At 44.4% G+C, this 26,965-nt stretch overlaps 1 protein-coding gene across 1 annotated transcript in view; it reads left to right on the forward strand.

Annotated features, from left to right (window-relative positions):
- The window catches only part of SMARCD1 (SWI/SNF related, matrix associated, actin dependent regulator of chromatin, subfamily d, member 1), a 33,552-nt gene extending 14,402 nt beyond the window's left edge, over nt 1–19,150 (forward strand). Inside the window, exons 6-13 of the mRNA XM_068267257.1 lie at nt 654–770; nt 5,457–5,558; nt 8,424–8,585; nt 8,677–8,774; nt 9,677–9,812; nt 14,199–14,321; nt 14,405–14,506; nt 14,593–19,150. Of these exons, the coding sequence (XP_068123358.1) occupies nt 654–770; nt 5,457–5,558; nt 8,424–8,585; nt 8,677–8,774; nt 9,677–9,812; nt 14,199–14,321; nt 14,405–14,506; nt 14,593–14,646 (894 nt within the window). The 3' untranslated portion in view covers nt 14,647–19,150. The remainder of the gene's footprint in view (nt 1–653; nt 771–5,456; nt 5,559–8,423; nt 8,586–8,676; nt 8,775–9,676; nt 9,813–14,198; nt 14,322–14,404; nt 14,507–14,592) is intronic.
- Nucleotides 19,151–26,965: the final 7,815 nt, after the last annotated feature.

Below are 26,965 nucleotides of genomic sequence, written 5' to 3' on the forward strand. Positions count from 1 at the left end.
TGCACACACAGAAAAGTGTCAGTGATCCCTAACATCTACAATAATTTCCAAGCTGGCCACTGTATGTCTGTCTGTCCTTCTATTCCATGCTGCCTCCTGCCTCACACTAATTGGCTGCAACGAGTGTGGCGCTGATTGGCTGCAATGCTGATTGGCTCATTCAACATGGTCGTGGTGCTGATTGGCCACAGTGCTCATTGGCTGGCTCCTTGTGTTCGTGACATGGATTGTTGACTGGTAGCTGCCTTCACACAGGAAGTCCTGCCATCATGACCTGTGCAGCGTAGCGCACTCCATATCGCTAGTTCTCTAATATTCTCCAGGTTGTAGTAGTGGCACATTATAAAATGCCTCCCCAGCAGAAATTATTCTACACATGCAGCAGTTACAGTATATTACATCTTCAGAATGCAGATAGTTCTAATTCTTCCTCCAGAATGCAGTAGCCATGCCCATTTCAAGAAGCATAATGGCTCAGGAGAAAGAACACACCATCTTGGATGCTGCAAACTCCTTCTTTACTTTCCCTTCCCCACAGGCACATTTTTTAATCTGACTCTACCAGATCATCCTGTTTTATGTTTGCGTAGAATGACCTGTTTAAACCTCGTATGACAATGGCTGCATGTGCATTATGACTCTTTGCTTTACAGGCAGCTTTACCCAAATATGATGCCACCAAACAGAAGAGGAAATTCTCTTCATTTTTCAAGTCTCTAGTCATTGAATTGGATAAGGATCTGTATGGGCCAGATAACCATTTGGTGGAGGTACGTATTTGTGTTCTGTAACTTTCTGGAGCCACATTTCAATAGCATATTGTAGCATTTTGTTGCAATTGTTTTGTAGATTTCTAATATTTTCCCTATGCTGCTCCCTTCTCTGACATGATGTAGGGAATCATTGCTTACCAGTCTTTGGTTGGCAGTGGCCACACCCTGACTGCCATGTAACACATGTGCTGGGCATAATGTTGTGTGTGTAAAGGAGGACTGGAGGGTGCACTGGGAGAAGGGGGAGGATATAGAAGCCACCTCAAGGAATGACAAGGGTTTGTACACCAACAGTTATGGTCACCTGCAGGGATCATCCCTCAGGCAAAATTTCGAGGCCAAGTGCTGTACAGATACATCACTAGGCTACAGAGTTTTGACGTGTTTGGTTGCTATGGTGCGAAGTGGAGTGGCAACAGCACAGGTCACAACTGAGCAGCCTCCATCAGCAGGGGTTAGGTGGAGAACAATGCGCTCAGCTTGAGATAATCTGGCACCTTGGCTGCAGTTCACATGCTAAATACTCAACAGAGGTGGTCCTGACTGTCTGCCTTGGCTGAGAACCATCTGGCCTGTATGAGTTAACTTGCGGTTTACTTATTTTAGTTAGTGTCTCACTGGGTTACAGGTTGATAGTTGGATACATTTTTTTGTGGCATGTACATTATTTTAGAGGACAGTAAAAATATATTTTTTACAAAAGCTATTTGTATTCTGCAACTAATCCAATGAGATCCAGCAGTGCTCTTCAAGTTTTACTTCACAAATGTTACTGGTGACGGCCACTAGAGGGCACTGTTCGCTAGAGTATTTACTTGGTTATTTAGTCCTCAAAGCAGAGCCAGTGGCATGCAGATGGCTTGACGTGGCCAATAACGATATAATTTGCTGTTTCGATGATTCGTATGATCTATTGGAAACTATTGTTCAGGACTACTAACAGACAAAAATCTCCTAAGAAATCTGATCGACAGGATTGATCCAAATATGTAATCGATTTTCATTAATCCGATGGGATTGGTTAGATTTTTGGCCCTTAGTGGTCCTGAACGATCCAATCGATCGTTTGAACAACAAGTCAATTATATGGTTAGTGGCTACCTTAAGGCATATTTTTTTCAGGGCTGCAGCTAAGGTTTTGGTGGCCCCAAGCAGCCCATGACTGACATGAATCCTCCATCGAAACCCCCATACACCAACACACACCCCGCCCCCTGAAGTGAGCGCTGCAGCAGAAAAGTGGGTGGGGCCATATACTAGCAAAATACAGGTAGTCCTCGGTTAACATATGAAATTGGGTACAGGTGGTGCCCTCAGTATAGGTAGCGAGCTATAGGAGCTGCAGTATAGATGACCAGGTACAGTTGGTGCCCCAGTATAGTTTGCAGGTACAGGTGATGCCTTCAGTATAATTAGTGAGCTATGGGTGCTGCAGTATATAGGTAGCCATGTACAGGTGGTGCCCTCAGTATAGGTAGTGAGCTATAGGTGCTGCAGTATATAGGTAGCCATGTACAGGTGGTGCCCTCAGTATAGGTAGTGAGCTATAGGTGCTGCAGTATATAGGTAGCCAGGTACAGGTGGTTACCTCAGTATAGGTAGTGAGCTGTAGGTGCCGCAGTATATAGGTAGCCAGGTACAGGTGGTTACCTCAGTATAGGTAGTGAGCTATAGGTGCTGCAGTATATAGGTAGCCAGGTACAGGTGGTTCCCTCAGTTTAGGTAGTGAGCTATAGATGCTGCATATAGGTACTCGGGTACAGGTGGTGCCCTGAGTATTGGTAGTGAGATGTAGGTGCTGCATTATAGGTAGCCAGATACAGGTGGTTCCCTCAGTATAGGTAGTAAGCTACAGGTGCTGCAGTATATAGGCTGCCAGGTACAGGTGGTGCCCTCAGTAGGTAGCAAAGTACAGGTGCTCCTGCAGACAGTATAGTAGCCAGATACAGGTAGTGTCCAGCCCAGGCAGAGTGACTTGATTGTATACTCGTTCTAATGCGGACTCCTTTCGGCCCGCTCGCCTCCTGTTGCTGCATTCTATGCCATGGTTACTTCCGGCGGCACCTCTACCGTCATTGGAGGCGCCGCTGGGTAACCATGGAAACAGGACACCAGCAGTGGCGAGAGGAGCCCACGCAAGAGCGGTGTTGTGCAAGTTTCACTCGGGGCCCCTATTCTCACACTACCTATGCCTAACCCTTAGATCTACCTATGCCTAACCCTTAACCCTTTCAGGTGGTGCCTAGCACTTAATTCCAACCAGTCCCCCCCTCCCTCCCCAATAATGCAGAGTTTATGCAGGGTTATGTAAATTTGTATGCAAATTTAAGCAGCTTGAAAATGGACCAATCAAGTCCCACCTGGGTTTAAATCGATTGGTCCATTTTTAAGCTGAATTTACATAATCCTGCAAGATTTCAAAATATTTGCATCTCATTGATCGTTTCTAGTCAGGGGCTTTGATCCCTGCTTCTTTGCATAAAAGGTTAAGCATTATGAGCAGAGTACCTCTTTAGGCCGCGTTCACATTACAAACACGGACGGCCACGCATGCGGAACGCACCGCATACGAACGCACGCCATCCACGTTTGTATGCGTTGTGTGGCTGATCTCATCACTGAAAAGTGAATGGGACAGCCACGCGTTTTGGCAAAAAAATGCGTGCAGCATGCGTTTCCGGACTGCACAGGTCCGGAACGCATGCAGTGTGAACATTAGACAGTGCACTCTATGCACTGTCTGATGTTGTGCGTGTCGGCCTCCTGCACGCGTTTCCAAAACGCGGCTGGAAACGCGTGCAGTGTGAACGGGGCCTTAGGTGAGTGTGATCAGCACAGAACATTTGCTGTGCAGCATCTCTCTGCCTGAACTGGCATTGCTTCTGGGAGTCTGGCAGAGGCCACTCCACTACTGAATGGAACTTTATCTATGCTAGGTAATGGCTTTCCTAACAGATTCCTTTTTTAAAGCTCTGGTGTCAACTAAATAATGACTTTGCGCGTTTTCCTATATACTGTACGTCTGCTCAGACTGTAGAGCCTGGCCTTTTGCCAGAGCGGCAGAGCTCTCCTTGTGTCATGTTTGGGTTATCTGAGGACAGCAGAGCAGGTTCAGTACATTCACTGCCTGGTTTCACAACTGAACGACTTCTGAAAGGAAGTAATGCTTTGTTGCAGCATGGTCTGTCCTCCCTTCACAAGTAGATGTTTAAAATCTGTTAGGTTTTCTGTGAAACTAACATTCTCCTTTCTTCAGTAGTTTTCTAGTGTCCTATGACAATTTGTCTGCCATTGTTTCCTTAAGTCGGCATCTACAGTGTTTGGCAGTATTTCCTTTACAGAGATAAACACATGCTTCTGTACAAATCTACTGTATAAAGGACCTGATTGTGCAGCAATGCTCAACCATCTAGAAGTGCCTACTTAAAGGGAACCTGAACCGAGAGGTATATGGAGGCTGCCATATTTATTTCCTTTTAACCTTTTAGCAGCCAATTTATTTAGAGGCTTGCAAATGCTCCTGGCCAATTTATTTTAGCAATTTTTTTTTATTTCTTGTTAGATTTCCTTGCATCTAATTAGTACTGCTGTAATGTGCATTTATGGCCACTTGTCACTAGGGGGCGGTGAGACCATAATAGAGGACTTCTGCTTTCAGTTCCTATATTTTCTGCTAGCAGAGAGGGAGATACAAGCATTGCAAGAATTTACAGCACAGAATTCTGCTAACTGAGGTCAAAAGCGGTGCACTTATCTCAACGAGATGACTCTATTGAAGCTGCTAATGGGTTAAATTATTCAAATTGCCTGGCTATCCTGCTGATCCTCTAAAGCCATAGACCCTGAACAAGCATGCAGATCAGCTGTTTGACTGGACTTGCCACATGCTTGTTCCAGGTGTGTGATCCTGATATCACTGAAGCATGAAAGATTATTAGGATGTCAGGCAACTGTTATTGCTTGAACGGAAATAAATATGGCAGCCTCCACATCCCTTTACATTAGATGTCCTTTAAATGAGGGGTTCCCAACCCCCAGTCCACAGCCCACTGCCGATCTGTGGGCTTTTTGCAGCCGGTCGGCGGTCTTTATCTTGCCCGGTCCGCCCCTCTCCTCCATGCCCCGTCGTCTTCTTTCACAGCAGCGTGTCCCCACGGCAATGTGTATTGTTGAAAGGAAATGAATGTCAGCCTCCATATCCCTCTCACTTCAGGTGTCCTTTAAATATTTAAAGGGAACCTGACCATCTGTTCTTGCTGTAAGACTCGAGCCTCAGTTCTAAATCTGGGATGCCCCTTCCTCCCTCACTAAGCTGGTCTCATTGGCAAACTGTCACTAAATTAGTGTCCGCTAACCCTATCGCCAATATTCCATAGATGGAAATAGTGACATTTGGTCAGTGGGAGCAGCCTAGTGAGACGGGAAGGGCCACTCATGGTGTACGATTCCTCAGTCCATAAACCATCACAAAAAGTTCACTTTAAACAGGACTTGCACATCTGTGTGTGGTTTTTTTATATAATTTTTTTTTCCACTTCTCTGATCAGCCTTAAATGTGTATCTGTAGTTAATGATACACTGAAATTTGGCATAACCTATAATTAAATATACTAGGTGGTAAATGTATTATTGTCTGAGGTAATATAGAAGTAATGTAAATATTACTCATGTTGTTGTTTGCAGTGGCACCGGACGCCAACCACTCAGGAGACAGACGGGTTTCAGGTCAAGCGTCCAGGAGACGTCAATGTGAGATGCACTGTCCTGCTGATGCTTGACTATCAGGTATGTGTAACAATCTTTCGAGGGCTGAACAAACCTTCCCAAAATTTTGCAGCCAACAGCTTTAGTTGAGTAACTTTTATGATGTGAACAAAACTCTCTTCACTCTTGGATCCCAGAGTTATGACAAGGCCCTCGCATGTCAACTCACACAAATCACTAGCGCCAGCACACTACTTTCTCTTGTTGTACCCACGTTACATGTGCATAAAGAAATATTAGGTTGCCTTATGCATCTTGAGAGTTTAAACAGAGAGAAAAGAAACATTCTCTTAGGTCTAGTTCACATTATAAATCGGTAGCGCAAACGCTAAGTGCTTTTGTGCTTTTAAAAGCGATTTTTTATTTATTTATTTATTTCTCCCCCCCCCCCCCCCCCCCCCTTTGCTTTCAGAGTGATTAACAGTTTGGTAGCGTATATACTCGCATATAAGCTGACCCGCATATAAGCCGACCCCCCAACTTTTCCCTGAAAAACCAGGGGAAAATGATTGACCCCCATATAAGCCGGGGGTAGGAAATGCTGGCCGCCTTATTCCCCGAGTGTGTCCCAGTATAGCTAGTAAAGTGTCCAGTATGGGTAGGTAGTGCCCCAGTACAGCTAGTATAGTGCCCAGTATAGCTAGTATAGTGCTCAGTATAGCTAGTATAGTGCTCAGTATAGCTAGTATAGTGCTCAGTATAGCTAGTATAGTGCTCAGTATAGCTAGTATAGTGCTCAGTATAGCTAGTATAGTGCTCAGTATAGCTAGTATAGTGCTCAGTATAGCTAGTATAGTGCTCAGTATAGCTAGTATAGTGCTCAGTATAGCTAGTATAGTGCTCAGTATAGCTAGTATAGTGCTCAGTATAGCTAGTATAGTGCTCAGTATAGCTAGTATAGTGCTCAGTATAGCTAGTATAGTGCTCAGTATAGCTAGTATAGTGCTCAGTATAGCTAGTATAGTGCTCAGTATAGCTAGTATAGTGCTCAGTATAGCTAGTATAATAGTGCTCAGTATAGCTAGTATAGTGCTCAGTATAGCTAGTATAGTGCTCAGTATAGCTAGTATAGTGCTCAGTATAGCTAGTATAGTGCCCCAGTTTAGCTAGTATAGTGCTCAGTATAGTGCTCAGTATAGCTAGTATAGTGCTCAGTATAGCTAGTATAGTGCTCAGTATAGCTAGTATAGTGCTCAGTATAGCTAGTATAGTGCTCAGTATAGCTAGTATAGTGCTCAGTATAGCTAGTATAGTGCTCAGTATAGCTAGTATAGTGCTCAGTATAGCTAGTATAGTGCTCAGTATAGCTAGTATAGTGCCCCAGTTTAGCTAGTATAGTGCTCAGTATAGCTAGTATAGTGCTCAGTATAGCTAGTATAGTGACCCAGTTTAGCTAGTATAGTGCCCCAGTTTAGCTAGTATAGTGCTCAGTATAGCGCTCAGTATAGCTAGTATAGCGCTCAGTAAAGCTAGTTAAGTGCCCCAGTTTAGCCAGTACAGTCCCCGCTCCCCCCCATGGCCGCCGCCGCTATTACCTGGCTGCATCTTCTATTTCAGTCTCCGTTCTTGTAAACATTCAGAGCAGCGCGCCCGGCGCTGCTACTGTGACGAGCGGCGAGCCAGGAAAGAGCGGTTCCCATAGTAACAGGAAGCTGCGCTCTTTCCTGCCTCGTCACAGTAGCAGTGCCGGGCGCGCTGCTCTGAATGTTTACAAGCACGGAGACTGAAATAGAAGATGCGGACAGGTAATAGCGGCGGCGGCCATGGGGGGAGCGGGGGACCCAGCGGAGGGGGGGGACCCGCGGACCACCATGACTCGCATACAAGCCGAACCCCCAACTTTTGGCCCCCTTTTTGGGGGTCAAAAATTCGGCTTGTATGCGAGTATATACGGTAAGTGCTTTTGTCCAGCGATTTTGTTTTTTTCTTCCTGACAACACTCAGGAAGTGAACTCTTTGACCTGGAACTGAATTCAATGTATTTTATTCTTCTATGCCGCGCAGGAGGATTTCTCAGGCCCTGCTTGGCCGATTTGTAATTTTTTTTTAATTTTTTTTTGCAACACGCAGCTAGCACTTTGCTAGTTGCGTGTGCACTCTGATCGCCGCCGCTCCGATTAGCCGTCGCCGCCCCCCCCCCGGACCCCGTACCAATCAGTGCCAGGCAGCGCTGAGGGGTAGATCGGGACTCCCAATGACGTCACAACGTCGGTGATGTCATGTCGCCATGGCGACGGGGGAAGCCCTCCAGGAAATCCCGTTCTTTGAACAGGATTTCCTGATCGGAGATCGCCGGAGGCGATCGAAGAGGGCGGGGGGATGCCGCTGCACAGCAGCTATCATGTAGCGAGCCCAGGGCTCGCTACATGATTTAAAAAAAAAAAGTAAAAACTGCCCTGCTGCCCCCTGGCGGGTTTTAATAGACCGCCAGGGAGAAAACATTGAAAATGTTATTGAAAAGGTCTGTTCTAGAGAACAAATTGTTGGCATAATGACTCCTTTGCAGAACACTGTGTGGTACCTAACCCAGATAATAGGAAAATGGGTGGAAATTTGGGTCCAGGCCTTAACAATTCTCTGTGTATACGAGTGCCAGCAGCACTGTGTGTTGGCCAACTGCATCTTTGTTGACTGATTAAGCTAAAAGGTGTACAGTGGTAACTGCCCTCACATACCCCTTATCCTCTAGGCTACCCCTCCCCATCAATGACCTCTGTTCATTCTCCTCTCCATTTTACGACTGGAGAAATTTTAATAGTATTGTTGCTTCTCCATTGGGTGGCCTGCCTGCTGTCGTAAAACAAGCAGATGTACTGCAGCTCTGCATTCCCATCCATAGTAACCCTAATAAACCTGATTTCACATTATTTTTTTCTATTCTTCCAGCCTCCTCAGTTTAAGCTTGATCCCAGGCTGGCTCGACTTCTCGGTATTCACACACAGACTCGTCCAGTCATCATTCAAGCTCTGTGGCAGTACATTAAAACACATAAACTTCAGGACCCTCATGAGCGAGAATTCATAATCTGTGACAAATACCTGCAGCAGGTAAGGGTGATTCCTCAGTACTTTACCTAAAATCTCTCTGTATACGTTTGTCCCGGTAATCTTCTCTGCGCTGTGTGATTTGTCTCCACAGATCTTTGAATCTCAGAAGATGAAGTTTTCCGAGCTTCCACAAAGACTCCATGCCCTACTCATGCCACCTGAGCCCATCATCATCAATCATGTCATTAGGTAAGCATTCTTGCAGTGAGTTCATTAAAATAGACATTGGTATGCAATAGTTAGTAAATAACATAATTGTTACAGTGATAAATACATTGTGCCTTTACAAAGTAAGTATACAGCTACCTACAGGACACAAAAGAGAGAACTCTGCCCTTGCGAGATACCAGTTGAAGGGAATAGGGAGGAAACTGGGTGGGATTATACATAAGGGTTTTTTATCTAGAGGTGGTGCGTTTTTAAGATTATATTCAGCTAGAAGCACAGCTTGGCCAGAGACTGAAAGAGAAATGGCCTAGGTTAGGCTGTCTGAAAAAATAAGCTTTTAATATTGTGCTTAAATGTTACAGGGGTTGGAGAGTGACAATATGTCTTCTGTAATGCCTGGCACACCATGCAATTTCCCATCAGATAGACGGGTCAAATTGATTATTTCCGATAGTTTTTCTGATCAATTTTCCGATGACTTCTATACTGAAATGATCGGACCTGTCGAACATAATCTATTCAAACCATCTATGTAACTGGAAATTTCATGGTGTGCACCAGGCAGGCATAAGGGAATTCCAGAGGAGGAGAGAGGCTCATGAGAAGTCTTGTATATGTGAGGAAGTGATTCTAGAGGACAACAGAAAGTGGTAATGTGCAGAGCGGGGGTTGGGGCGGTATTTGGGAACTAGTAAGAAGTATAGGGAGAAATATTGTGGCTAGCTTTGTAGGTTAGAGTTAACCAGTTAATGTGGATCATCTGGTTAATTGTATTTCATAAATGTAGATCCATGGACCTCTTGCACTAATTTTTTTTATACTGAAACCAGGGTGGAAATTGAATCTGTTACTGGCAATGACGTTTGTGGGTTGCAACATTTTCTAATGCTATGCATTTGTTGTATTTTGTTCGCTTTTTACAGTGTGGATCCAAATGACCAGAAGAAGACCGCATGCTATGATATTGATGTTGAAGTAGATGATACACTCAAGACTCAGATGAATTCCTTCCTTCTTTCCACTTCCAGTCAGCAAGAGATAGCAGCTTTAGATAACAAGGTGAGATTGACAGTTGTGTACTTATTGCAGGCATGGAGTCTGCTTAATATGGTGCCATCCTAGATGTGCTGGTCCACAACCTCAGAAATCTCAGCTTCCGAATATGCTTTGTAGTTACACGGCTGGGGAGCCGAATGGAAGTTTAAATCCTGCCCCCTTTTGTGAATGTTATGGGCTTCCTTTATACTAGGGCTGTCAAACTCCAATATAAAGTGTGCCAAAATTGAAAACTAGGGCCAAGTCACAGGCCAACCTCGCTGTCTAGTGGCTCCCCTATATAGTTCCGGGGCCTCTGGCCCACTTCCTCCCCTATACAGTTCCCTGGTGTCTACTGGCCCACTCCCTTCCCTATACAGTTCCCTGGTGTCTAATGGCCCACTCCCTTCCCTATACAGTTCCCCGGTGTCTATTGGCCCACTCTTTCCCCTATACAGTTCACCGGTGTCTATTGGCCCACTCTTTCCCCTTTACAGTTTCTTGATGTCTAGCGGGGCACCTCCTCCTCCCTATATAGTTCCCTGGTGTCTAATGATCCACCCTGTTTTCCCTACATAGTTCCCTGGTGTCTAGTGATCCCCCACCCTTATATAGTTTCCTTGTGTTTAGTGCCCCTATACAGTTTCCTCGTGTCTAGTTATTTTGGGATATGAGGAGCAGAGAGCCCTGTTGTATATTCAGGGAGGTAAAAGGTAAAGAGTGCCCTGTGATATATTGAGGTAGAAGGACATGCATAGAAAGTGAGAAGTGCATGCTAAGGCTGAACATAGATGAGGTACTATATGCCCAGTGGTATATTGAGGTAAGACACATGGATGTCTGCTACTGGGGGCAGTATACTGAGGTGAGACACCAGAGTACCCTGGAGTATAATCAGGTAAAGGATGCAGAGAGCCTTGCAGTATTTTGATATAGGAGGGGTGAGGAAAACTGATTAAGTAGGAGGTGCAGAGACGTCAGTGTAGATGAATGAGGTCTGAACTCCGGTAGCAGGAGAGGAATGAGATGTGTGACTTTAATATTATGAGGCACAGAGGAGACTCTAGTGCAGGGGTCAGGAACCTTTGTGGCTGAGAGAGCCATGAAGGCCACATATTTTAAAATGTATTTCCCTGAGAACCATACAATATGGTTCAAACTAAATACAAGTACAGTTAGCGCGGCTGTAAGTTTTGGGGGGAGCCTGAGTAAGCCAATAGTGCAAGCTACAGTAGTAGCGTGCCTACTATGAAGATTTTACTCACTCTGCCACACTAAGCTGTGCTTCTTAAGCGGCGCAGCTTAGTGAATCAACTCCTACTGATTTGTCTGTGAGCCAGATGTAGCCATCAAAAGAGCCACATCTGGCTCCTGGGCCATAGGTTCCCTACCCCTGCTCTAGTGTATCTGAAGCAGAAATGCACTGACGAAAAATAAGTATAGATGTGCAGAGTGGTAGGAGTTTCTGTAAAGAAGCAAGTGCAGAGAAGCAATGTTTGTTGTTTTTTAACATTTGTGGTCTATCATCTCTTAAATGAAGAAAAAAATTAGCTAACATTCACTTGACTGTCTGTGCTGTGGTTATTATATGAAAAACTGTGTACTCTAAACCAGCTGTCTCTGTAATTTATGTTAAAGGATACCAGAACCGAAAAAAATGATAGCTGCAGTATGTGGGGGGTTAAAAGTACATACCATATGCTAATCATGTGACGCTTGGTGTAGTGGAGCGCACACGCAGCCCAGGGGAGACAGAGGGATCAGCGTGCTTCTGAGTCGCTCGCTATGCGCCGGCCAGAAGTGAAGAGGAGAGGACATACTGCGCACACAGGGTGCAGTATGTCCGGGTGAAAGGTCAAGCAAGTCGCTGGGACACCGGCATGTATATTACGCAGACGGAGGGGGGCAGGAGAAGCGGATGATATGTACTTTTAACCCCCCACACACTGCAGCTATCATTTTTTTTTTTCGGTTCTGGTATCCTTTAAAGTGGAGCCAAATAAAAAATACAAGATTTCAGTAATAAAATCTATTTTCTAGCTTACAATAATAAATAGCAGCTTTTTTTTCAGCTGCATGATAACAAATATAAAATATTTTACATTTCATTGAGGAATCCCTCCCTTCCTTTTATATAGCCGGGACAGAATCCGGCAGACCGGTGGAAGAGAGCAAAACAAAACACAGGCTGCTACTGATGTCACAGCGGAGGTGATCTCAGCTTGTGTGAGATTTCACATAGATGACGCCCCTGTGAGGGAGGGTAGCTGATGACAGACACCAATGATCTAAAACCTCCTACTAAGCTCAGAAGTAATGGCTGCCACCTATATAACCCTAGTTATGAAAAGAGAAGGGTGAAAAGCATGCACTGAAATGCTCATAGGCTTGAAGGAGTATTTATTTATCTTTGTATGTGTCAGTGGTGCAACTAAATTTTTTTATTTAAAAGTTTGGTTTGGGTCCGCTTTAAAGGGAACCTTAATGGAGTTAAAAAAAACCTTTCACTTACCTGGTGCTTCCCCCTGTGCCCCTGCCGTGGCCTGGGCCTGTGCGTCCTCGGTCGCGCTCCCGTCCCTGTAGCACTCTTGTGCCTGCGCAGTATGTGTATGTACGTAGTACTACGCGTACGTATGTATGCACTGCACAGGCGCAAGGCGGCCACAGAGCGGGGAGCGTGATCGAGGAAGTGCACTGCTGAAAACAAAATTGAGCCACCGAGGGAGACCGGATGATTGGTGAGTGATAGCGTGGGCACAGGACAACTGTTAAGGTTTCCTTTAAAGTGAACCCGAGGTGGGAAGAATATGGAGGCTGCCATATTTATTTCCTTTTAAGCAATACCAGCTGCCTGGCAGCCCTGCTCATATTTTTGGCTGTAGTAGTGTCTGAATAACAAAAGAAACAAGCATGCAGCTAATCTTGTCAGATCTGACATTGTCAAACACCTGATCTGCTGCATGCTTGTTCAGGGGCTATGGCTAATAGTATTAGAGGCAGAGGATCAGCAGGAGGGCCTGGCAACTGGCATTGCTTAGATGGAAATAAATATGGCAGCCTACATATAACTCTTACCTTGGGTTCACTTTTAAGGACCTGCCAGAAATCAGATGCTGTCCTTCCAGGTGCAGATGGGCTACCCTGTACTGGCGGTCTATGCTGTTTAGAGCATGTTAAAATGGCTAAGAGTCCTAGGTGATGCTAAGTGGGTGAGGTTTATTCATCATAGCACTGCCTAAGATCTCATTCTGGGCAGGACAGGAAGCGTTGATTCTCTTAGGGCCTGAGCCCACTAAGGCCCCGTTCACACTTGCGGTTTTGTAAAAAACGGAACGGATGTCCGGACCGCACCGGATCCGGACCGGACCTGATCCGTACGGTTCCTATCCGGATCCGGTCCGTTTGCATCCGTTTTCCATGCGATATGAACACGGTTGCGGTCCGGATCCGTTTTCTTAAAGAGATAACAACCTGTCCCACAGGGCTGGTATCTGCTGCACCTGTAGGATGAGGTCTTCTGCTGTGTAGGGCCTCACCTCCTCGTTATCAGACATATCAGACATGTTGCTGCCAAAGAGCTCCAGCATGAAATCGCTGCTGCTCCACTCTGTGAACGCTGGGCCCATGTGGTCCCCATCCAAAATGGCCGCTATACCATAGAAAAAGCATAGGAAGTGGGGTAGAACGTCCGTTTTTTATAGCCAGTGTGTTGTGCGCTCTCCGTTTCTCATTGGTTTGTATTGGACGGATGCAACAGTCAGGCTCCGCTCCGGATACGTCTGCCGGAGGAGCCGGACAAAAAAATAGCGCATGTTGGATCTTACGCCGGAGTCCGGATCCGGTCCGGCTCCGGGACGCATGTGAACGGACGCATAGACTTTCATTGCTATGCCGTGCGTCCGTTCCGCATGCGGTCCGGCTCCGGCACGGCGATTCCGGACGGCGACCGCCAATGTGAACCGGGCCTTACACAGTTGTGTCCGCTTTTCAGCATCTGTAACATTGATGTGCTGCTGAAAAGCAGACACAACTGCGTTAGTGGGCTCAAGCCCTTACCAAATTGTTTAATTCGGAGTATTTCTTACAATATCAGTGCAGCAACACATTGGGCCATTTTCAATGTGATTTCTATAATTCTACTTTATTTACAATGGCTGAATGTCTTTATCTGAAAAGCAATTAAAGGCAATAACCTATGAATTCACATACTGTTGCAGCAGTATGTGAATTCATATTTTATTGCCTTTATTGGTGGTAGTGAATGAAATGACTTCCAAAAAGGGCTCACTTGCATTATTGCTTTGGTTAGACAACTATTGAGATATTTGTTCAATCTAGCTCTTTGGGGCTTTCATGCAAATGAATGTCAATATTTAGTCCTGGTTCCGTAATGCGTGTTCTCCTGTTTAGATTCATGAGACTATTGAAACGATTAATCAGCTGAAGATTCAGCGGGAGTTCATGTTGAGCTTTGCTCGTGACCCTCAAGGCTTCATCAATGACTGGCTGCAGTCTCAATGCCGTGACCTCAAGGTGAGCTTTAGAAAAGAAACCGCTTGCCACTGCGGTCAATCCTGTTTTCTATGCAGTGTTTTAATGATCGCCTTTGTCCCTAGACTATGACAGATGTTGTTGGTAATCCAGAGGAGGAACGCAGAGCAGAGTTTTATTTCCAGCCCTGGGCTCAGGAGGCTGTTTGTCGATACTTCTACTCCAAGGTACACACTTGTTCTAACCGCTTTCAGAAGATGTTCCTCATTATTGGGCACATCTAAGACTTGCCTTTGTTTTTCTCTTTCTGTAGGTGCAGCAAAGACGCCAGGAGTTGGAGCAAGCCCTGGGTATCCGAAACACATAGAGCAAAGTTGGCCCATGAGAAACGGCCTATGGATGTATTTAACAGAGGCTCTTTCTTGGCCAACATGCCAGGATCTTCTGGAGGTTTTAGGAAGCTGTTATCAATTGTATGAGAACTGAGGCCTCTTTACAAATGACTGACAAGGGGAATAAGGACACTAATATTTATACTGGTCCCAGATAATATAAACATTCAAGGCAAGCAAATATTTTGAGGGCTAGCCTTAAAAAATCTGAACTATCATTTTTAGTTTATTTCCCATCTTAAGTGTCATTTTTGTAGCATTTGTTACATTGGAACTAGTGTTCTCTTCCCCCTGACCAAAACAGCAATCCAGTATGTAATTGGCCCTGCCCTTAATTCATTGACACTTCCTCCGTGCTCCAAGTTAATTGGTATATTTTTTTAAACAGTATTTAATATGCACATCCTGATTTATTGAATCGTCTCTTTAGATTTGTATTGTGCCTCACACACACAAGAGTTGGTCTTTCTCTGATGAACATGAAAATGCAGCCTATCAATTTGTGAGACACATTGGCCATTAATTTGATTAGGAGAGCAGTTGGTTGGTAGTTCCTGGACGTAACCAATCAGCCAATCAAAACGAAATGCTTTGCTTTGGCCAGAGCAATGAAATATGCTTTGATTGGCTGCTTTTAACTACCCTCTTTCCCTGAAAATAAGACCTACCCTGAAAATAAGCCCTAGCTGGAATTTTCAGCATTCTTGAAATATAAGCCCTACCCCGAAAATAAGCCCTAGCGGAAGTTAAAGAGGAGGAGGAGGAAGAGGCAGCCAGCAAGCGGGGACACAGTGGTGCAGTGCCAACCGGGCACTGATCTTGTCATCCCAGCACACAGCAAGGTTATCAGCTGTGTGCAGGGAAGACAGGGCAGGTGCCTGATCAGTACAGTAGCATACTTTCAAATCCATGAACATCAATCACAGTACAAAGGAACAGGAAATGTTCTGCTGAGTTACACTTCCTAATACAAATATAGGACATCCCCTAAAAATAAGCCCTAGCACATCTTTTAGAGCATAAATTAATATAAGACACTGTCTTATTTTCGGGGAAAGACAGTACTCTAAGCACACCAAGGCTGCACTCGCAGTGCTTGGTGGCCTTTACCTGTTCTGAAATGCAAACTAGTGTTAAAACAAAACCAAACTCAATATTGAACAATGCAATTCAAAATATCAATTCAATATCAAAAACAGCAACACCCGTTATTGTAAATTGTGAGCATTACTTTCGGAACTGAACAATATAAGTACCCATTGTGTTGCTCTATTTGCCTGTAGCTGTACACCTATCCATACAGGCATAAGACCTCTCCTGCCTCTAGCTTCACGTTGGTAATGCGAGTTCTTTCAATTGCTTTTCACCTACATGTTCTACCTCCTTGTGTGGACACCTGGTTACTACTGTAATGCAGGATTGATGGGAAAATGCAGTCTGTATTCTTCCTACTTTGAGTGCCATATGGTTACTCATACGTGACCTCACCAGGGCGTGCACTGTACTGGCAGCCGGTGCGCCAGTGTTCGGCAGATACACCAAGCCTGCTTTAAAGTCCACCAAATCAAAAAAGAACACGAAACTCAACGGGCTTCTGCAGATAACGCTTGCATTGGGAGCAAGCAGTTACAGTGTAATACAAGCATTATCTGCTGAAGCCCATTGAGTGCCTTGTTCTCATTTGATTGTGTCTTATGGTTACACCTGATTGGCCGAGCTGTCCGGCAGTGACGTGCACAGCTGGCTCTTGAAATGGGTATTTTGTCCAGCATTTTGCTTTTATACCCTATATAGATTTACTTATCCTAATTGCTAATATAATTTTGCTTGTTCAATTTTGGGTTTAGTTGGTCTTTAATCGAAGGTTAGACATTACTGATGCCCGCTATGTCTGCTAATCGCTACATAAGTTACCGCAAGCACCACCCTTAACGCACTGTGCTTAGGGTAATGGAAGTCTATGGGCGATGCACATAGTGTAAACAACGGAGTGCGGTGCGTGGCCCGTCGGGAATCCCAGTGATGTATGTCCTGCCCAGCAAGGGTGTACATGACTGAGGAGGAGGTGGCACTATGCAAATGACCTTGTCAGCGCACTCTGCTGCAGGGTCATATGAGAGACCATTCCGGCCCCAGTGTCTCAATCGGCCGTAAAACGATGTTGAGCCGAAGCTCTGGTTCAAAATAAGGTATTAACCTGAAGAGGGGAAAGCCTCAGGGGTCCTGTGCAGGCTTCCCTTGGTGGTCCGATGTCCCCCATCGCTGAGCGTGGACCCCCTCAACATTGGGGCTGCGCTTATCCTCTGTTACACGCGGCCATGCAGTAGCCATGCAAGCACGGCCCCACAGGTGCAAGTAGCACAATGCCTTGTCACTAATCTGCCGGGGGACCATGCTCCAGCGGGGGATATCAGAGAACTGAGGGAAGCCTCAATAGGATGCTGAGGCTTGCCTCTCTTTAGGTATCTCATGTTGTACCCAAGCTTTGGCTCAGGTACATTTTAAAGTTGCCCTCCATCTGTTAATAACCGCCCTACATAAAGTAAGTCCATGGCTGTGTGGATGTGACCTCTAAGTGACCCTGTTTCAACTATGACTGAGTTGTCACTAAGGGTGAGGCTGTATAGGCTGTAGGGCTTGTTTGGAAAAATGAGCACTATAGGGAACTGTGGCAGGTCACTCTCCTCAGTACTGCTTGGTACGGGGTCTGATTGTAGAAGTGATCTCTCAGATTTCATCATACACTAGCCTTTCACTAGAGCTGGTTGGCTTATAGTCAAGTCTTTGGAAAGGAGTTATGGTTAAACCCTACCCACTTAATTGGCTTTGGGCATTCTGGCTTTATAGGGTGTGGGCGTGGCAGAGCCTTCTCTTCCCCAGTAGGACTACACAAGAGCCTTGTGAGTTCCATTGCCAAGTTTCTGTATGCACAGGTGGTGGGTGTGGCTACACTCCTGTACCAGGACATACAGGCGGAGAATACAGAATGCTGGAACAGATCCCTGCTGACTTGTAGCCAGGGAACCCTTAGCTGATACTGTATCAAATATGACAAAGTCTTGCGTTAAAGAGAATTTGGGTAAAATGTCTCACACTCCTGGTAGTGTGATAGCTTAATCATGGATAAAAAGTCTTATTACATGATGATCTTCTCTTTCAAGGATAAACTTGGGTTTACACCAGTTTGGTGGATCTCCTGCCTGAGAACAGTTCTGGCCCACATGCTATCTCATTCTAAAAGTGCATATGTATGCGCAAGAAATGTCCTCCACAGGGTTTAGGACCATACCTTGGGCAACAGGTCCGAGGCGAGTGACGTACAGATGTGTTGCATGGCTACAGCCATATGGCATGTTCAGCTGCTATGGAGGGGAAGAGGCACGCCGGTCATGGGAGTGGCTTCCAGCCGGAGGAGCAACGTGTAGAAAAAAATATGCTTGGCCGAGACAATGTAGCACGCCAGATTGCTTACTGGCCCATCGGGGAGGCTGTACACGCATGCTAAAATCTTGGCATAGTTGGCCCAAACCAAGGGCCTTGGCCGAGAACTATTTACCATGAGGCTTAACACTTTTATGTCTGCCGAAGGTAAACCTGCTAAATAATAATCCTAACATTTGTATAGTGCTTTTCTCCTGTTGGACTCGAAGCGCTCGAGCTGCAGCCACTAAGGATGAGTTCAAGGGGTCACCCTGCAGTGTTAGAAAGACTTGCCCCAAGGACTTTTAAAAGTTCAGTGTCTTATTTCCTGCCTGAGCTCAGTTTTTGAAAACTGACAGCCTCTTCAGAAGCTTATCCTTGATTTTATTGAGAAATGTACTTCATCAGGAAAGATAACCACAGTGTTGATGACGAGTAAGACTGCATTAATGTGCCCATTTAAAGGAGAACTCCGTGAACAGTCATTCGACTGTGCATTCAATCATGTTGTTTAAAACTGAGGTTTCATCTAAATGGGGGCCACTATCGGCTGTATATTTTATGTGTTAGCATACTTAAGTGTGCTCTTTACAATGCTCTGATCAGGAATCCAGTAAACTTGCATTAGTACTTTTATCCCCATTTTATAATACAGGTGTCACCGCCAGTTTGTACCTACACTTGATAGTAAAATAGTGGCAGTGTGTGCTTATCGCTGCTTAAAATTTGAACTTTCTAAAGTCTTCCCAGTGCATCTTATTTTTCTCTTCCTGTCACTCCACTTTTGTCTTCCATTGCTGTTTATCCCTCTGCTGTTCTTAAGTCATTTTTAGTAATGACGTGCCAGTATTTTACTAGTATTTTAAAACGGAGCTAAAATCAAGTATACAGCATTATTGATCAGAGTATCATTTTAAAACATGAAAAGTTTGCTAACACTTAAATCTCACAAAATGGCTCTCGGTTGTGTGGAGGCTGTTAGGACACCTCATAAAGGTCCCTTTCCCACGAGCAGTTGATAGGCAGTGAAAACAAGTGAAGAGGCGGCACACCACAGGCTTTGCTAATGAAAGCATATATTGTAGCAGAACAGCACACACTACATGTTACAAACCATCAAGATCCTTCATCTGTTGAAGAACCGTGATGGTTCGGAACATGTGTGTGCGTTTCTGCTTCAATATATGCTTTAATTAGCAAAGCCTGTGGTGTGCCGCCTCTTCACCTGTGTACATTGCCTTGATACTCAGGAGACCTGTGCGAGGATAGCCAGGGACCGGTTTTCCCTGTGAGGATTCCAGCACCGTGTTACTTAGGGCTCGTTTCCACTATTGCGGTGCGGAATCGCCTGGATTGCACCGCTGATGAAATCGCATGCGGATGTGATTCCCCATGCGTTTTCATGCGAATTCGCATAGGTGAGGGTATATGCGATTTTAACCATGTCACTGCCTGTGTGCATTTGCATTGGTACCTATGCGAATTCGCATGCGAATTTGCGGTAAAACGCATGGGGAAACCGCATGCGATTTCCCTATTAAATACATTGTGTGCGATTCGCCTGCATTCCACACGCAGGCGAATTCTGCAGGGTGTTCCGTGCAGATTTTCTCTGCACAATAAAACGTTCCCGCAGACGCATAAGTGGAAACAGACCCATTCACTTATATTGTCTATGCGAATCCGCATACGCAAGACGCATGCGGATTCGTGATAGTGGAAACAGGGCCTTACACTTGCAGATAGGCAGTGAAAAGACTGGCAAACTCTGGCAACTGCGTGCTGCTGTTTGGTAACTGCTCACTGAGCGTGCAATTCAGCCACCTGTGGAAAATGGCCCTTAGGCCTCTTTCCCACGGGCAGTTAAACTGTGTGCCCAGCAAGCAGTTACTAGGCAGCCGTAAACAGTTGCCAGGTAGCAACAAGCAGTTGAGAGTTTGAGAGTCATTTCACTGCCTATCAACTGCCTGTGGAAAAGAAGCCTAACTGTCTTAATACAGATATAATAGGAGCACTGATATATTTAAATCCAGTACTGCCATTTTAAGTGTTTTGGAGACCTGTGTTGTCCACAGCAGGTGTGTTGATGTACTAGATTATTTTTTTTTTTCCTTTTATTACTTTGGATAAGGTTACACGGTTACGGACTTGGAATGTGGTCAGTAAATTTCAATAATGGACTCTGATTTTCTGCAGCAGAGTGTACAGTAAAATATTACACACCAGAACGGGCTCTAATGATGCTGCTTTGCCTTCCGGGGTGTGTCTGCCCCAGAAGCTCTCCAACCTCCCTCACTGAATGTGCCGAGAGCACCTCTACTCAAGAGTTATGTAGCCTTTTTTATTTTTAAACGGATTATGGTTTTGATGGACCAAAATATTGTTTTGTATCTTGTAGTCATTGCCAAGTTTTAATAAATAAAAGCAACTTCTCACTAAAGGAGCATTGATCCTGTTGGTGTGTACTTAGTGTGTTATTTCAGTACAGATCCACTCGTTTTATTTTTAGGAGTATGTAAAAATGTTACTATTTTATGCCAACCGCTACACTCTCACTACTTTCCTCCCTGTTTAGGAACGCAGAATTTCCCCCAGGGATGGTCTGGAATAAATTTTCATGGTGGAGGTCAGACAATATTGTAAAAGTTTGGGATATAAGAGATAGAGAAGTGAAATTCTGATTCTAAGAGATAAATTGGGCATACCCACCAGTGCATTTCCTAGATACACACAGCTGTGTTCTCCCCATCATTTTTTTCCCCCACCGGGTGGCATGAAAAACTAATCATGTGGGGCGTGCCGGGGTAATGAAGGGCTGGGCCAACTCTGCTTACAGCATATGAGGAGGCGAGCAGATGACAGCTCGGTGCTTACCAAAATTAGCCGAGTGGAGCATCCAGCTTAAAGAGCCTGGGGAGAGCACCGACAGATCCAAAGCTTTATTCCCTCCAAGGGATTTTGGTCCGTTTCATTTCCAAAGAGCTATCTTGAAAAGTTGGATTTGTCATAGCAGTAGTACTGTAGCTTAATCTGCATTCTCTAGTGTAAAGCTCCGTACACATACTTGATTGAAACTAACGATCTACCTCAGAGCACATTTGATTTTAAAGTGGACCTGAACTCGGAACTCCTCTCTGCTCTAAAAGATGCACAGCAGCATAGTAACCTAAACATGTCTTTGTTACAGCCGATACAAATCCTAAAATAATTCTGCACAGTTTCTAACTGCATGATTCATGGAAGCAGACATATTGTTTACAGCCTGTGCTTTTAAATGGGCTTATCTGCCATAGGCAGTTATGTGACACAGGAGAATCAAATTACAACTAGTGATTAGACACAAATGAAGGGGGAATTATGCAGGCTAAACTCTTTAAATACATACAGGGTGCATTTCTGTTACGTTTTCCTTGTCTCCTGTGCAAAAGTTCAGGTCCACTTTAATGACGTCATGACGACGGTCTCCTGATTAGGTTGTTCGGAAGTGTATAACCAGCCACATGTAAGTAATTTGACTGGAACAATTGTTTAACATAAAATACTGATTATTGTCCAAACTGATCTGCCAGGAGAGATTGGTCTACATCAGGGGAGTCAAACTCAAATACAAAGTGGGCCGAAATTGAACACTGGGACCAAGTCGGGGGCCATCCTCAATGTCTACTGGCCACCTTCCTCCTTTATAAAGTTCTCCGGTGTGTAATGGCTCCACTCCAATCCCTATACAGTTCCCCCGTGTCTAGTGGTCCTCTTCCTTACCTATACAGTTCCCTGGTGTATAGTGGTTCTCTATACAGTTCTTTGGTGAATAGAGGCGCCCACCCTCCCCTATACAATTCCTTAGTGTTTAGTGCTTTCCCCCTACCTCCCCATATGACTTCCCTGGTGATCTAGGGCTTCCCTGGTGACCTAGAGTGGGCCAAACATAATGCTAAGTGGGGAAACCACTTGGGGCCAAATGTAATGGCTGAGGGCCAGATTTGGCCTGCGGGCCCGGAGTTTGACATGTATGGTCTACATGGACAATAGTCACTGTCTCTAACAATCGTCGGAACACTTTTTAAATTCTTGGCCGTCCATTCGCTGCTAGTTCTTTTTAAGCGACTTCAGTTGAGCATGTGTACAGAGCTTAAAGGACACCTGAAGTGAGAGAAATATGGATGCTGCCAAATGTATTTCCATTTTAAAAAGAATTACCAGTTGCCTGGCATCCTGCTGATCTTTCATGCATCAGTAGTGAGTGAATCACACACCTGAAATAAGCATGCAGCTAATCTTGTCAGGTTTTTGAAAGAAACCTCTGATCTGCCTGATTGTTCAGGGTCTATAGCTAAAAGTATAAAGCTTGGTACACACACAATTATGATTGGCCAATCACTGACCAATTTTACCACCTCCATGTAGTATGAGGGTTTGCTTATAGTATTTATGTACATGGAGGTAGTAAAATTGGTCAGTTATTAGACAATCCTAATTAAAAATGTGTACCAAGCTACAGAGGATCAAAGGGCTGCTTCTTAAGTGCAGCCTGTTTAAAATAAGAATCTTGGGTGGCCTTTCCCACTGCTGTGTCCCGTTTTTTTTTGCAAAAAACTCTAACACATGTCTGTGCGATTATGATGCGTTTTGCATTTCAATGTAAAGTATAGGAACGCATGAAAAACACATAGATACTAGTGGTTAAATCAATGCAAAACGCATTTCTATTTTCAAAAATCAAGACACTTGCCAATCAGAAAAATGCAAACGCACATCAAAATAGGTCAAAAATGTAAATGCTTGCGTTTTGCAGTGGAAAAGGGCCCTGACATACAGATTATACAGGGGTTGTGGTTAGGTAGATTCAGTTCAGACTCTGGTTTTGTGTAAGTAACCTCAGAATCTGCATAACTTAGATGAGTCAGTATTTAGCAGGTGACCAACTCCAATCCTCGAGGGCCAGATCCATGCCAGTGTTTGGGATGGACTGAGAAATGGAGAAATATGTTCTACTCAGATGAACCACACCTTTTCTCATTCAGACCCAGTGCACACCAAAAACCTATAGCAGAAAACGCTAGAGGTTTTTGAAGCAGATTTTCAGAGCAATTCTAGGCATGTTTAGAGGTTTTCTAAACATGCCTAGTGTTTTTTGGAGTGTTTTTGTGTAGCAGATTTCATATTGTTACAGTAAAGCTGTTAGGGCTCTTTCACATTAGGGCAGATTTTCTGTGTTTCAACGCAAAGGATAAAGTTTGCGTTACCCAAGGTGAAATGAAAGTCCATAGACTTTCATTTTAGCTTTCACATATAACGCAGCCTTTTTGTGCGTTGCGTTCCACTGCACCCAGGCGCAGTTTTTTGGCCAACGCTAGCTTTATGCGTTACAATGTTAGTCAATGTAAAACGCACACTATGCGCGGTTTTAATCCGTTAACGCAGGCAATCAGTCCCAGAATGCAACAGAGGAACAATGTAGAAAGTTGACAACTAAAAGAAAAAAAAATTACCTGCGTTTTTCTATGTGCAGTAACGCATTGAAAACGGATTAAAAACGCACACTCACTGCAGTGCAACGCATATCAAAACGCAGTAAAAGGCATACAACAAAACGTATGCTTTGAGCGTTCTCCAACGCAAGCTCTGATGTGAAAGAGCCCTTACTGAACAGCTTCTGTAACAAAAACGCCTGGAAAACAGCTCTGATCTAGCGTTTTCAGAGCAGTTTTCCACTTTCCTATATCTTACATTGAGGCAGAAACGCATCTGCAAATCGCAAAAATGCTGCAGGAGCCACGTTTGTGGTTTGCTAAAAACCTCAGACCGCTGATGTGCACCATCCCATAGAGATACATTAGCCAAGCGTTTTCAGACGGTTTTAAAAACGCTACCAAAAACACTTGGTGTGCACCAGCCTTCAATCCCTTTAATTTATCTGAGCTGTGCCCAAAAAATTTTGAGGACTGGAGTTCAATTTTCCTGAAAACGATCTAATCTAAGGCCTGGTGCACACCAAAACCCGCTAGCAGATCCGCAAAATGCTAGCAGATTTTGAAACGCTTTTTCTTATTTTTCTGTAGCGTTTCAGCTAGCATTTTGTGGTTTTGTGAAGCGTTTTTGGTGTAGTAGATTTCAGATATTGTTACAGTAAAGCTGTTACTGAATAGCTACTGTAACAAAAACGCCTGAAAAACCGCTCTGAACTGCCGTTTTTCAGAGCGGTTTGCGGTTTTCCTATACTTAACATTAAGGCAGAAACGCATCCAAAATCCAAAAAATGCCTCACCCCGGGAGTATGCGTTTCTGCAAAACGGCTCCCGCTCTGGTGTGAACCACCCCATTGAGATACATTGACCAAGCGTATCCGCAGCCGCAAGCGGCTGCAGAAACAACGAAAAAGCCGCTCAGTGTGCACCAGCCCTGAGAGAATTATTGTGCTTTTTGCAAAACTCTTTTTCCCTGTGCTTTGAGATTAGAAAAGCACTTTTGTAAGAGCTTTTGCTGAGCTATTGAGATTTTCACTTCCTGACGTCAGTCAGGAAGTGAACTCTTTGACCCAGAAAATAATAAACAGAATGTATTTATTCTTAAAAGCACTTGGGAAATTGCTAAACAAAACGATTTTTCAAGCAGGCAGCACGGTGGTGCAGTGGTTAGCACTCTTGCCTTGCAATGCTGGGTCTCCGGTTTAAATCCCAGCCAGGTCAACATGCAAGGAGTTTGTATGTTCTTCCCGTGTCTGTGTGGGTTTTATCCGGGTACTCCAGTTTCCTCCCACATCCCCCCAAAAAACATACAGATAAGTTGATTGGCTTCCCCCTAAAATTGGCCCTAGACTACGATACATATACTACACGATACATACATAGACATATGACTATTGTAGGGACTAAATTGTGAGCTCTTCTGAGGGACAGTTAGTGACAAGACTATATACTCTGTACAGCGCTGTGGAAGATGTTGGTGCAATATATAAATACAAAAATAATAAAGCGTTTTGCGTTTTCCTATAGCAAACGCACTCAGAAAATGGTACATGTAGCGCCTTTGCGATTTGTTGAAAATTGAAATGCTTATATGTGAACACTATCATAGGAAATCATTGCACAAACTCTTTTAAGGCGATTTCTAAAATCGCCAGCACTTTAAAAAAAATCACAATGGGCTCTATTAACAATGAGTTACCGCATGAGGTAATTTAGGTAGCAATAAATACAGACCAAAATATCCCCTTTTTGAAATTCACAATGTTTTTTTCTCCCTATATTACCTCTTGTGGTAAAAGTGCAGTAATTACCTCAAAATTTATCTCCGATTTGAGATTCTCAATTGAATCAGTGTGCGGCTAGTTGGTGTTAATTAAGGATTTATTTTATCACCTACAAATAGTAGGTGATAATTTTCACTTCTCTGGTGTTGGCCTTTAGGATGGAGCCTTTTGAGCTTTGGTTGCTTGAGTTAGTCCATTGTACATAGGAGGCGGAGAAGAGAAGTGTGTCTAACCTCAAGGCGCACTTTCAGAACTCGTACAGTCTTTTAGATGATTTTATAGATGCCGAGGAGGAAATTCCTCTCTGCTCTAAAAGATAAGCAACAGCATAATAACCTTTAAAGAAAAACATTTTTGTTACAGCTGATACAAATCCAGCAAAAAAATCTACAGTGTGTGTACTTCCTGCTTTCATGGAGGCAGACATAGGGGTCACATCCTGTGTTTACAAATTAGCTGCTCTGCTGAGGCAGCCTGCTGGCACAGCTGAGAGTTCAAATTACAGTTGTGATTATTCATATATGAGGGGGAATTAGACAGGCTAAATTATATACATACAGGGTGCATTTCTATATATTTTCCTTCTGTCCTGCGCAAGAGTTGAGGTCCCACTTAAAGGACACCTGAAGCGAAAATAAACTAATGAAATAAACAATTGCATCTATCTTCCTTCTAAAACTGACTTTTTAAGATATTCCACAGTTTTATTTTATGTTTAAATCTACATTTTAAGTTTGAACTGTTTATTGTTTTTGCTCAATGACACATTCATTGAAGTATGTCAGAGCTAAAATCTATGAAATATTGACCCTTTTTATCTCTTTCCTGCTCTCAGAAGCCATTTTCTGCTAGGAAAGTGTTTTATAGTTGGCATTTCTTATCAGTGAGGGTCACACTATAGTCACTTCCTGTCAGCCACTTACATACCCGATGTGTGAAGCTGGGCGACATATCCTCCAGACCGAGAGTGACCAACACTGGAGCCCCTCAGGGCTGCGTCTTGTCACCATTCCTGTTCTCCCTATACACGAATAACTGCAAATCCACTGCGGACTCTGTCAAAATCATCAAATTTGCGGACGATACCACAATTGTTGGCCTTGTCAGTGAGAATGATGAGCAGGCCTACCGCCAGGAGGTTGACAGAGTCTGCAATTGGTGTAGAGAGAATAGGCTGGTTCTCAACACAGCCAAAACCGTGGAGATGGTCATTGATTTCAGGAAGTTTGCCAGTAATCCCCCCCTATGTACATCGAGGGTACCGAAGTCGCTAGGGTTCCCAGCGTCCGCCTTCTGGGTACAACCATCTCTCACGATCTGACCTGGAGGGCAAATACCACCGCAACTCAGAAGAAGGCTCAGCAAAGACTCTTCTTCCTTCGCCAACTAAAGAAGTTTGGTATGGCCCAAGAACTTCTGAGGTCCTTCTACTCTGCGACGATCGAGTCAGTCCTCTGCTCATCTATCCTGGTCTGGTTCGCTGGCTGCACCACCAGTGACAGATACAAACTTCAGAGGGTCATCAGCTCAGCGGAGAGGATCATTGGGAAACCTCTTCCCCCTCTTGATCACATCTACAACACCAGACTGCACAACAGAGCAATGAAAATTGTGGGTGACCACTC

Source organism: Hyperolius riggenbachi, chromosome 2 (assembly GCF_040937935.1).
Source record: "Hyperolius riggenbachi isolate aHypRig1 chromosome 2, aHypRig1.pri, whole genome shotgun sequence".
Lineage (NCBI taxonomy): Eukaryota > Metazoa > Chordata > Amphibia > Anura > Hyperoliidae > Hyperolius > Hyperolius riggenbachi.